This window comes from Eriocheir sinensis, chromosome 53 (genome assembly GCF_024679095.1).
Source record: "Eriocheir sinensis breed Jianghai 21 chromosome 53, ASM2467909v1, whole genome shotgun sequence".
Lineage (NCBI taxonomy): Eukaryota > Metazoa > Arthropoda > Malacostraca > Decapoda > Varunidae > Eriocheir > Eriocheir sinensis.
Genome location: NC_066561.1, coordinates 4828294 through 4841122, shown reverse-complemented (window position 1 = coordinate 4841122; position 12829 = coordinate 4828294). Strand labels below are relative to the sequence as shown.

The 12829-nt window shown below is 42.8% G+C and overlaps 1 protein-coding gene across 8 annotated transcripts in view; it reads right to left on the bottom strand.

Moving 5' to 3' along the window:
- LOC126983235 (uncharacterized) overlaps positions 1-12829 on the bottom strand; it is a 212588-nt gene that overhangs the window by 134591 nt on the left and 65168 nt on the right. For all 8 annotated transcript variants that reach the window (XR_007735694.1, XR_007735696.1, XR_007735697.1 and 5 more), the window contains exons 4-7: positions 5384-5444; positions 4670-4801; positions 3064-3148; positions 207-356 (exon numbers count right to left, since the gene is read on the bottom strand). Coding sequence is in view for 4 of the 8 variants with exons in the window: in XM_050835873.1 (XP_050691830.1) it covers positions 207-356; positions 3064-3148; positions 4670-4801; positions 5384-5444 (428 nt within the window). In the remaining 4 variants the exon portion in view is untranslated. The remainder of the gene's footprint in view (positions 1-206; positions 357-3063; positions 3149-4669; positions 4802-5383; positions 5445-12829) is intronic.

Below are 12829 nucleotides of genomic sequence, written 5' to 3'. Positions count from 1 at the left end.
TGATTTTTTCTCATTTTTCTCACTTAGACGGAAGGGCCTTTAAGAAATATGATCCCCACAGCTACCAGGTTAAAATGAAGCGATACAGTACAGACATTGGCGGGAGTTCTTATTTCCACAAACTAAAAACAGAATTACCTTCCTGAACAGTAGTAGTAAACATGAAAATTATCAACTCCTTTAAAAATCAACCCTCCCTATCTCACCTGGTGCTGGAGGTCATCAGACGAGGAGTCCAAGTGGCTGCTGACCATATCCTCCCTGATGGGCGGGAAGTACACCTCATCGGCATAGTCGGAGTGGGGGTCAGTCACGGATGGGGTGAACCGTACGATGGCCAGGTCACGGGGGTCAACCTGGGGAGGGGAGGCCAAGGGTCAATACACAGGTGGGGGCATTGCCATTAGTAGTTTTTGAGGCATCTGCAACATGGTGAAAAAACACTCATGAGATCCCGACTTATTTCCTTTGTGGTCTTAGGAAATAGTTGTTGTGGGAGCTGAAAGGCGAGGGGAAGCTTGCAGCACATTGGTAAGTACTGTTGATTTCATCCCTATATACGCCTATAACACTATAATTCCTGTATCCACCTATTTAATAACGATAATAGAATTTACACTATTGCTCCCATTGACACGACGCCGCCGATCACGAGACGCCAATGATCATCTTGAAGCTGAGGTCGGATTCATCAAACCACTAACGAGACCCATTGATGGTAAGTCTTCTGTTAACTCCATCATCTAGGAACGCTCTTGATCTTAAAAACCGACTCCAATGGCAATGAAAGAAAAGTCGACCAGGCCTGCGCTTCATTCATTGTCATCGGAGGAGCTTAAACACAAGGATCACTCGTAGAGGACAGATTTACTAAAAGACTTAGACACTTTCGCTTCTAACATCAGCTATTTCTAAAGATCAAAGAGGGGGTCAGTCGGGTTCTAATGAGTGTTTCTTCAGGTTCAAGGTACAGAGGAAGGGTCAAACTACCACCAGGGTCATAAAGCTACCCCTGGAAATGCCCACAACTCCTACGAAAGCTTTGTCAAATATGTGTTTCTTCAGGTTCAAGGTACAGAGGAAGGGTCACACTACCACCAGGGTCATAAAGCTACCCCTGGAAATGCCCACAACTCCTACGAAAGCCTTGTCAAATAGGTGTTTCTTCAGGTTCAAGGTACAGAGGAAGGGTCAAACTACCACCAGGGTCATAAAGCTACCCCTGGAAATGCCCACAACTCCTACGAAAGCCTTGTCAAATAGGTGTTTTTGGGCGTCGAAATGTCTTGCAATACGACGCTTAACGACTCCAATGGCAATGAAAGAAGTGTCGACCAGGCCTGAGGGTGGATTCATCAAACCACTTACGAGACCCATTGATGGTAAGTCTTCTGTTAACTCCATCATCTAGGAACGCTCTTGACCTTAAAAAACGACTCCAATGGCAATGAAAGAAGTGTCGACCAGGCCTGTGCTTCATTCATTGTCATCGGAGGAGCCTAAACACAAGGATCGCTCATAGAGGACAGATTTACTAAAAGACTTATCAACGACCGGTCTTGTAGTGGCTTAATGAATCCGGCCCCAGTACTGGCGTCTTGGTCTACATTCTCTCAGCTGTTATGTGGCCATTGTGTAGCCATGGAGCATATGATTTGGTCCAAGGATGCTCTCGACACCCTCTGTGAGCTCTATCGGGAAAACAAGTGTATGTGGGACACCAGGGATGGAAACTATTCGAAGAGAAATATGAAGAGAGAAGTTTTCAAGAAATTAGCAGAAGCTTTGAAGGTGTATCCCATCAATATGAAACACGATGCACAAATAGTGTCTTCCATTTAGCGTAACCTGTTTCTGGGTCGTGATCTGTATAGTCCCTTTAAAGATAGAGTCCCGACAACCTAAGATTTAGACGCCATTATTGGTCCTGTTGTCCCCACGATAGCGTGTGATAGCGTTTGAAAAGCGCGGCGAAAACAGGCACAATAATGGCGTCCAAATCTTAGGTAGTCGGGACTCTATAAGGAACTCTACAGATCACGACCCAAAAACAGGTTACGCTAAATGGAAGACGCTAAAAGTAAGTCCAATTCGGGCAAGGCGTCTCCTGCGGCCGATAAAAGACACCTGAAAATGTCCTTGTGATAGAACCTTGACGCTCACAACACCACGGGTCGAATTATAAAACATTTCGTCGCCCAAGAACACAAATTTGACAAGGCTTTCGTATGAGTTGAGCGCATTTCCAGGAGTAGTTTTATGACCCTGGTGAGAGTGTGACCCTTCTTTTCTACAATGAACCTAAAGAAACACTCATTAGAACCCGACCGACCCCCTCCTTGACCTTTAGAAATAGTTGATGTGAGAAGCGAATGTATCTTATATTATCGGCCCATCGGTCTCGTGCTTCGAACAGCGGCCGTGAGTCATGTGGGTTCCTTACGAATCACTCACAGCGCAGTCCAGCAACGGCCCAGATTATCGTATTCACTACATTGCATTTACCGGCTATTGACACTTAACGATTGCAATAAGACATCCATAATTAACCATTTCAACGATAACTATGAATCGATGTAGTTATTGTGGTCCAGAAGATAGTTTTAGGGTCGGAATTGGGTAAATATAAGACGCTGAGTACGACGATCTCGCAGCTTTGCCTTCCAGTGTCAGGACCAGCGTAACTACCCATGTAAATACCCATAACAACCTCTATGAAACCCTTATCAAATGTGTGTGTGAGCCCCGAAATGCTTGAGTCCACGGTCCACTGACACACCCCTTCCTTTCCTCCATAATATCCCTTCCCTTCCCTTCCCTTCCTCCACAGTGCAAGCAGGGCTACCAAATTATCGTACTCAGCCACTCAGCACATAGTATTTTCCGGTTTCTGAGTCACAGCTATCGCAAACAAACGCCAATAAGTAATGCTTTTAACAAGAACTTGACCTGGAATTTCGTTATCTGGGTGGGTAGGAAAGTTTTGGGCCCTGGAACTGATAAATGCGATGTTTTGAGTACGACAATTTGGCAACCCTGAGTGGGAGTCTCCGCAAGGCTTACCAGCTCTTCTCCTTCAATGGCCTTCAGTGCGCCCTCAAGGTCTTGGTCGAGGTCCCCGTTGCAGGTGCTGATGTCAAACTCCACCCTGGCAGAGAGAAGGGAGAGGCACGGTCAGTAAGGGAGAGAGAGGAAGGGAGAAAAGGAAAAGGAGAATGCAGGGAAGGGAGAGAATGAAAGGGGGAATGCAGGGAAGGGAGAGAAGGAGAGGGGGAATGCAGGGAAGGGAGAGAACGAAAGGGAGAAGGCAGGGAAGGGAGAGAAGGAGAGGGGGAACGCAGGGAAGGGAGAGAACGAAAGGGAGAAGGCAGGGAAGGGAGAGAAGGAGAGGGAGAATGCAGGGAAGGGAGAGAAGGAAAGGGAGAGGGCAGGGAAGGGAGTGAAGGAAAGGGAGAAGGCAGGGAAGGGAGAGAAGGGAAGGGAGAGAAGGAAAGGGAGAAGGCAGGTAAGGGAGAGAAGGAAAGAGAGAAAGAAAGGGAAGAGGGAGACTTAAAATGAAAAGGGCCAGCAAGGGAGAGAGGGAAAGGGAGGGAAAAAGAGAGAGGGAGAAAGGGAGAGAGATTTAGAATGGACAGGGAGAGGCAAGAATCAGTAAGAGAGAGAGAGAGAGAGAGAGAGAGAGAGAGAGAGAGAGAGAGAGAGAGAGAGAGAGAGAGAGAGAGAGAGAGAGAGAGAGAGAGAGAGAGAGAGAGAGAGAGAGAGAGAGAGTAAAGGGAAAAGGGGAGAAGATGGCGACAGACGTAAATGAGAGAGAGATAAAGAAAGGGAAGATATATAGAAAAGAGGGTTGGGAAAGAGAAAGACGAGAGGGGAAGGGAAGGGAAGCAGAAAAAGAAAGGAAAATAGAAAAGAATAGCAAAAAGTTAGGTGACAATTAAAAGACAGGGTAGGAAACGAAGGGAAAAAGAAAGTGAAAGGGAAAGAGAAAGGAGAAAGGTCATATAAGGGATAGTTTGAAGATAGAAGAGAGAAAAGGTCCCTCAAAAAATCCTATCTACAGTTACAAGATTTAGGTGACAATTAAAAGACACAGGGTAGGAAACGAAAGGAGAAAGAAAGTGAAAGGGAAAGAGAAAGGAGAAAGGTCATATAAGGGATAGTTTGAAGAGAGAAGAGAGAAAAGGTCCCTCAAAAAATCCTATCTACAGTTACAAAATTTAGGTGACAATTAAAAGACACAGGGTAGGAAACGAAAGGAAAAAGAAAGTAAAAGGGATAGAGAAAGGAGAAAGGTCATATAAGGGGATAGTTTGAAGAGAGAAAAGGTCCCTCAAAAAATCCTATCTACAGTTACAAAATTAAGGTGACAATTAAAAGACAGGGTAGGATACGAAAGGAGAAAGAAAGAGAAAGGGAAAGAGAAAGGAGAAAGGTCATTTAAGGGGATAGTTTGAAGATAGAAGAGAGAAAAGGTCCCTCAAAAAATCCTATCTACAGTTACAAGATTTAGATGACATAAAACAACCCCCACAAAAAACAAAAACAACCATTAAAAACAACCTCCTCCACCCCCACCCACCCACCCCCAAAAAAGGGACCCATATCATCCCCCCTACACAGCACCCCCCCATCCCCCCCCCCAACGCCTCCATCCTTCCTGCACACTCACTGGCTCCTGAAGGACTTAAGAAGGGTCTGCAGGACGCACTGGGTGTAGGTGTGGGACCAGCGGTAACCCAGCAGGAAGAGCCGCTGCATCTCCTGCTCGAGAATGCGCAGCTCCTCGGACCCCAGCTCATACCTGTGGGCGGCGCGGCAGGTGTGTGAGACAGGTGTGTAGGACAGGTGTGTAGGGAAGGTGCGTAGGGAAGGTGTGCAGGGCAGGTGTGTGGGGGGGAGGAGGAGGAAAAGTAGACGTGGAGATGGTGAGGAAGGGTGAGAGAGGCGAAGCAGGTGTTTGGGCAGGTGTGTAGGGCTGGTGTGGAGGGCAGGTGTGTGAGGAGGAGGAGGGAAAGTAGATGTGGGAGGGTGAGAGAGGAGAGGCAGGTATGTAGGACAGGTGTGTGTGTGTGTGTGTGTGTGTGTGTGTGTGTGTGTGTGTGTGTGTGTGTGAGAGGAGGAGGAGGGAAAGTAGATGTGGGAGGGTGAGAGAGGAGAGGCAGGTATGTAGGACAGGTGTGTGTGTGTGTGTGTGTGTGTGTGTGTGTGTGTGTGTGTGTGTGTGTGTGTGTGTGTGTGTGTGTGTGTGTGTGTGTGTGTGTGAGAGGAGGAGGAGGGAAAGTAGATGTGGGAGGGTGGGAGAGGAGAGGCAGGTATGTAGGACAGGTGTGTAGGGCAGGTATGTAAGGCAGGTGTGTGTGTGTGTGTGTGTGTTCGAGCTCACCTGTAGAGGTCATCGCCGCTGTAGTGACCATAATCAGACAGACAGTGACCGAATGCTTGATCTGAAATAAGAAAGAGGGTTTGATTAGACGATGATTGAAAGAAAACAACAAAAAGAAAAGAAAGAAGAGAAAATGAATATATCTGAAATAGGTAAGAAAGTTTTATTAGACATTGATCTCAAGAAAACAACGAAGAGAAGAAAAAAAAGAATAAAGAAATATAAAAGAAACCAAGTAGTATATATTTGGAATTAGGTAAGAGGGTTTTATTAGACGATGATTGAAGAAAACAACGAAAAAAAACACGAAAAATAAATATAAAAAAGAACCAAAAGTAGTATATATTTGGAAATAGGTAAGAAAGTTTGATTAGACGATGATCTTAAGAAAACAACGAAAAGAAAAAAAAACGAAAAAAATAATATAAAAAAGAACCAAAAGTAGTATATATTTGGAAATAGGTAAGAAAGTTTTATTAGACATTGATCTCAAGAAAACAACGAAAAAAACTGCGAAAATGAATATACAAAGAACCAAAGTAATATATATCTGGAAATAGGTAAGAATGTTTTATTAGACAATGATCTCGAGAAAACAACGAAAAGAAAAAAAACACGAGAAAATGAATATAAAAAGAACCAAAGTAACATATATCAGGAATAAGGTAAGAATGTTTTATTAGACATTCATCTCAAGAAAACAACGAAAAGAAAAAAAAAAAACGAGAAAATGAATATAAAAAGAACCAAAGTAATATATATCTGGAATAAGGTAAGAATGTTTTATTAGACAATGATCTCGAGAAAACAACGAAAAGAAAAAAAACACGAGAAAATGAATATAAAAAGAACCAAAGTAATATATATCTGGAATAAGGTAAGAATGTTTTATTAGACATTGATCTCAAGAAAACAACGAAAAAAAAAATATATAAAAAAGAAACCAAGTAGTATATATCTGTAACAAGGTAAGGAGGTTTTATCAGACGCAGATGAGAAGAAAATGACGAAAAGAGAAAAAAAGTTGAATATATAAAAAAAATATGTATCTGTCATTTCTACTTCCATCCCCTAGAGTCCCTTGATAGAGAGAGTCCCGACAACCTTAAGATTTGGACTCCATTATTGGCCCTGTTTTCGCCGCGCTGTTCAAACGCTAGCACATCCTCTCCTTTGTATTTCTCTTTCACAGCCATATGGATCGTCCACTGAAACTGAGCACACTTATGTCAAAACCTGCACACCTTCCCCTAACAGCCAGCAGGGAGCCAGCAGCCAGCGAGCTCTGGGAAAGTAAATAAGAGACGGTTTGTGTCTACATCAACAGGTATCGCCATCCCACCATTACGCCCTTATACTTTGCCACAATTTGGTCACCGCCGTTGGAACAGATTATTATTAGCCTTGCGATCAGCCACTGTCTCGGTATAAAAGAGGAAAATATGGTAAGAGATAAAGCAGATGAAAACATGAAAATAAAAATAGGTGGCAATAAAACAAGAAAAAGATGAAAGAAAAATAGGAAATAGGGGAAAAAACAAGAAAAATGTAAAAAAGTTCTAATCACGCTCTCTCGCTCTTTTAGTTTGCGACGCCTAACTTTTTACCAGCTCCACTATAGCCAAAAAAAAAGAAAAAAAGAAAGAAAAAGAAAAGGGAAGAAAAAAGAAAGAAAAGGAAAAAGGAAAACGTAAAGAAGGGAAGAAAAAAGAGAAAAAGATAGAACAAAAAAAAGAAAGAAGGAAGAAAGAAAAAGAAAGAAGAAAAAGGAAAAAAAGAAAGAAAGACGAAAGAAAATAAAAAGAAAGAAAGAAGAAAAAAAGAACAAAGAAAGGACTGAAGGGCAAATGAGTCGGAGACAAGCACTGGAGCCACGCGCAGCACCGTATACATTCAACTCCATACCTTCACCAATAACCACTTCGAAATGAAACCCAAACACCTGGACCTAATTAAGCCCGCCTCCACCTGTATCTCCTACTCTATTCCCTGTTCCTGTATATTTTTTTCCCTATCAATTGTTTCCTTCCCTGTTCCTGTATATTTTTTCCCTATTATTTGTTTCCTTTCCTGTTCCTGTATTTTTTCCCTATTATTTGTTTCCTTCCCTGTTCCTGTATTTTTTTTCCCTATTATTTGTTTCCTTCCCTGTTCCTGTATTTTTTTCCCTATCATTTGTTTCCTTTCCTGTTCTTGTATTTTTTCCCTATCAATTGTTTCCTTCCCTGTTCCTGTATATTTTTTCCCTATCAATTGTTTCCTTCCCTGTTCCTGTATTTTTTCCCTATCAATTGTTTCCTTCCCTGTTCCTGTATATTTTTTCCCTATCAATTGTTTCCTTCCCTGTTCCTGTATATTTTTTCCCTATCAATTGTTTCCTTCCCTGTTCCTGTATTTTTTTCCCTATCAATTGTTTCCTTTCCTGTTCCTGTATTTTTTTTCCCTATCAATTGTTTCCTTTCCTGTTCCTGTATTTTTTTTCCCTATTATTTGTTTCCTTTCCTGTTCCTGTATTTTTTTTCCCTATCAATTGTTTCCTTTCCTGTTCCTGTATTTTTTTTCCCTATCAATTGTTTCCTTCCCTGTTCCTGTATATATTTTTCCCTATCAATTGTTTCCTTCCCTGTTTCTGTATTTTTTTCCCTATCAATTGTTTCCTATCATTTCTATCAGTTTCTATTATTTGTTTTATAATTCATGATGTTCTCTAATTACACGCGTTCTCCTTTTTTTTTTACCACTTTTTCAAGTTATGGGATTCACGCAGTTTTTCATTTTCCTATTCCCCCATTGAAAAAAAAAAAAAGTTGAACAAGTCCCTGATTAACAAAATTTCAATTCCACAAACTACACAACAGTTCTCTAATTACACTCGCTGTCCTTTTTTTCCGCCCTTCCTATTTTGGGATTTCACGCAGTTTTTCATTCCACTAATCCCCCATCGAAAAAAATAAGTTGAACAAGTCCCTGATTAACAAAACTATAAATACCACAAACTACACAACAGCTCCCTAATTACACTCGCTATCCCCTTTTTCCACCCTTCCTATATTGGGATTTCAAGCAGTTATTCATTCCACTAATCCCCTACAGATAAAAATGAACAAGTCCCCGATTAACAAAACTATAAATAACACAAACTACACAACAGTTCTCTAATTACACTCGCTATCCCCTTTTTCCACCCTTCCTATATTGGGATTTCACGCAGTTTTTCATTCCACTAATCCCCTACAGAAAAAAAAAGAACAAGTCCCCGATAAACAAAACTATAAATAACACAAACTACACAACAGTTCTCTAATTACACTCGCTATCCTTTTTTTTCACCCTTTCTATTTTGGGATTCACACAGTTTATCATTCCACTAATCCCCCATCGGAAAAAAATAAGTTGAACAAGTCCCTGATTAACAAAACTATAAAAAACACAAATTACACAACAGTTCCCTAATTACACTCGCTATCCTTTTTTCCACTCTTCCTATTTTGGGATTTCAAGCAGCTTATCATTCCACTAATCCCCCATCGAAAAAATAAGTTGAACAAGTCCCTGATTAACAAAACTATAAATACCACAAACTACACAACAGCTCCCTAATTACACTCGCTATCCTTTTTTTTCCACTCTTCCTATTTTGGGATTTCACGCAGTTTTTCATTCCACTAATCCCCTCCAGAGAAAAAAACGAACAAGTCCCCGATTAACAAAACTATAAATACCACAAACTACACAACAGCTCCCTAATTACACTCGCTATCCTTTTTTTTCCACCCTTCCTATTTTGGGATTTCAAGCAGTTTTTCATTCCACTAATCCCCTCCAGAAAAAAATGAACAAGTCCTCGATTAACAAAACTATAAATAACACAAACTACACAACAGTTCCCTAATTACACTCGCTATCCTTTTTTTTTCACCCTTCCTATATTGGGATTTCAAGCAGTTTTTCATTCCACTAATCCCCTACAGAAAAAAATGAACAAGTCCTCGATTAACAAAACTACACAACAGTTCCCTAATTACACTCGCTATCCCCTTTTTCCACCATTCCTACGAGTATTTTGGGATTACCACAGTTTTTTATTTCCTTATTCCACCACCGAAAGAAAAAATCGTTGAACAAGTCCCAGATTAACAAAATATATCAATAACTCAAACTACATCGCGGTTCCCTAATTATACTTGCTCTCTCTAACTGTTTTGTGGTTTAGTAGTTTTTCTTCCTCCAGTCCCCCACTAGCAATTGAAAAAGAGCGGGACAAGTTCGTGATTAAAAAGTAGAAAAACAAAACAGATATCACCACAGTTCCTGAATTATGCTCGCTTTTCATCGTTATACTGTTGCTATTTTGTGGCTTACGCATTTTTTTCATTCCCCTTCGAAAAAATAAAAAATAAACAATCCTTCAAAGAAATTATATAAGAAAAAACATCAAACACACCATTTCTTTAATTCACTTTTATACTATTTAACGCTACAAAAGAGACAAACACTCAAAAAAAACTTTCCTAAGCCTTTTCTAACCCTAGTATGCGGCAAAAAATTTCGTGTGTGTGTGTGGGGGGGGGGGGGGGGATACTCCAACTCATCCCTATGGTGTCCAAATCCCTTCTGCAAGAGTTAACGAGCATCTTCACTTTTCCATTCCTTTCGCTGGTAAACTCTGGAACAGGCCTTTGAGTCTGTGTGTCCTCCTGCCTATGACTTGAACACTTGCAGGAGGAGAGTTTCAAGACACCTTTCCATCTGAAGTTGACCTCTCTTTTGGTCACTCTTCTGAACGTTTTTTCTTTTTATAGGGGCAATGTTTAACGTTTTTTTTTTTCTTCTTTTCATTATTATTGTTGTTGTTGTTATTGTTGTTGTTGTTGTTGTTTTTGTTGTTGTTGTTGTTGTTGTTACTATTATTATTATTATTATTATTATTATTATTATTATCATCTTTATTATTATTATTTTTTTTTTTTTTGCCCTTGAGCTGCTTCCTATACGTACTTTGAAAAAAAAAAAAGAACGCCTATCGCTTTTTTTTTATTTTAAGATTAATATTTCGTGATTTCAATGATTTTTTTCCCTTCATCCACAACAAGAAAAAACTCCAAAAACAGAGAAACAAACAATAAAAACAAAAGCCCTTTCCTAATCACCAAACACACTTCCACATTCTTTTATTCATATTTATTTTTTATTTTTATTTTTATTTTTCTGATTTCAGCAACTCTGTCTCTGTGGTTCTCTCCCTTCCTCCCTCCCTTCCTTGATCTCTCCCTCCCTCCCTCCCTTGATTTCCCTAAGGTAGGTGAGGGAGGGAGAAAGAGAGGGCAGATTCCAGGTAACACTACACCCCCCCCTTATCCTCCCTTACCCCCCTCTCTCCCTTTCCTTCTCTCTCTCCCCCTTACCCTCCCTTACCCCCCTCTCTCCCTTCCCTTCCCTTCCCTTACCTATCCTTCTCTCTCTCCCCCTTACCCTCCCTTACCCCCCTCTCTCCCTTCCCTTCCCTTACCTTACCTTTCCCTCCCTCTCTCTCCCCCTTACTCTCCCTTACCCCCCTCTCTCTCCCCTTATCTTTCCCTCTCTCTCCCTCTGACCTTCCTCTCCCTTCTCCCTTTAACCCCTACACCCTCTTTTACCTTTCCCCTCTCCCCCTTACCCTCCCTTAACCCCCTCTCTCTCCCCTCTCCTCCCCTTACCTTCATCTCCCTTCTCCCTTCCCCCCTACATCCCCTCTTACCTTTCCCTCCCCTCTCCCCCCTTCTCTACCTTTCCCCCTTCCCTTACACGCCCTTACCTTTTCCTCCCTCCTAAACCCCCTCCCCTCTCCCTCTCTCCCCTTCTCCCCTCTCCCCCTTCACCTGGTTACCTGCCCCGGGGAGTCGCTTAATTACAGGTGTGTTTCCCTCCCACAGGTGAGAAGGCCACTTAATAATTAGGGGGGGAGGGGAAGTTTGACCCCCCTTTGACCCCTCCCTCCCCCTTTACTGGTGTCTCCCGTGAACTTTGACCTTGCTGGGGGAGGGAAGGGAGGGGTGAGGGAAGGGGAGGAAGGAGGGTGGTGGAAGGGGAGGGAAGGAAGGGAGAGGGGAGAGGGGGAGGTGGAAGGGGAAGGAAGAGGAGGAGGTGGAAAGGGAGGGAGGGGAGAGAGGGAGATGGAAGGGGAAGGAAGAAAGGGGAAGGAAGGAGGAGGAAAAGAGGGGGGAGACGGAAGGGGAAGGAAGGGAAGAGGAGGAAGGGAAGAGGAGAAGTGGAAGGGGAGATAGGGAGATGGAAGGGGAAGGAAGAAAGGAAAGGGAGGGAAGAAGGAGAAAGGGGGAGGGAGGAAGAGAGGGTAGAGATGGAAGGGAAAGAAAGGAAGGGGAAGGAAGGAGGGGAAAGTTGAAGGGAAAAAGAAACAGGAAAGATAGAAAGGAAAGGCAGAGGAGGGAAAGAAGGGGAAAGGGGAGGGAGAAAGAGAGGGGAGAGATGGAAGGGAAGGGAAGGGAGGGAAGGGGAGGGAAAGAGAGGCAAAGACGAGGGAGGGAGGAGGAGAGAAGGAGAGATGGGAAGGAAAGGGAAGGGGAGGGAAAGAGAGGAAAAAACGAGAGAGAGAGAGAGAGAGGGAAGAGATGGGAAGGAAAGGTAAGGGAGGGAAGGGGAGGGAAAGAGAGGCAAAAACGAGAGAGGGAGAGAGGGAAAAGATGGGAAGGAAAGGTTAGGGAGGGAAAGAGAGGCAAAGACGAGGGAGGGAGGGAGGGAGAGAAGGGAGAGATGGGAAGGAAAGGGAAGGGAGGGAAGGGGAAGGAAAGAGAGGCAAAAACGAGAGAGGGAGAGAGGGAAAAGATGGGAAGGAAAGGTTAGGGAGGGAAAGAGAGGCAAAGACGAGGGAGGGAGGGAGGAGAGAAGGAGAGATGGGAAGGAAGGGAAGGAGGAAGGGAGGGAAAGAGAGGCAAAAACGAGAGAGGGAGAGAGGGAAAAGATGGGAAGGAAAGGTTAGGGAGGGAAAGAGAGGCAAAGACGAGGGAGGGAGGGAGGGAGAGAAGGGAGAGAAAGGAAGGAAAGGGAAGGGAGGGAAGGGGAAGGAAAGAGAGGAAAAAAACGAGGGAGGTAGAGAGGGGAGAGATGGGAAGGAAAGGTTAGGGAGGGAAAGAGAGGCAAAGACGAGGGAGGGAGGGAGGGAGGGAGAGAAGGGAGAGATGGGAAGGGAAGGGAAGGGAGGGAAGGGAAGGGGAACACATTTGGAGGAAAAAAAAATAAAGTACAGGAGGGGTCACTGACTAATTTGGGATGTAGTTGATGTTTTTTTAATCTTTTTTATTTCTGTTGTGGATAAAAATAAATTCGGTAAAAAGTAAACGAGGTGACTAATTTGGGACGTGTTGTTGTTGATCTTTTTTTTATAGAGAGAGTTGAAGGGTTAAAAAAATGACTGTTTAAAAAAAGAGAAGAGTTTAAAAGAATAAAGAA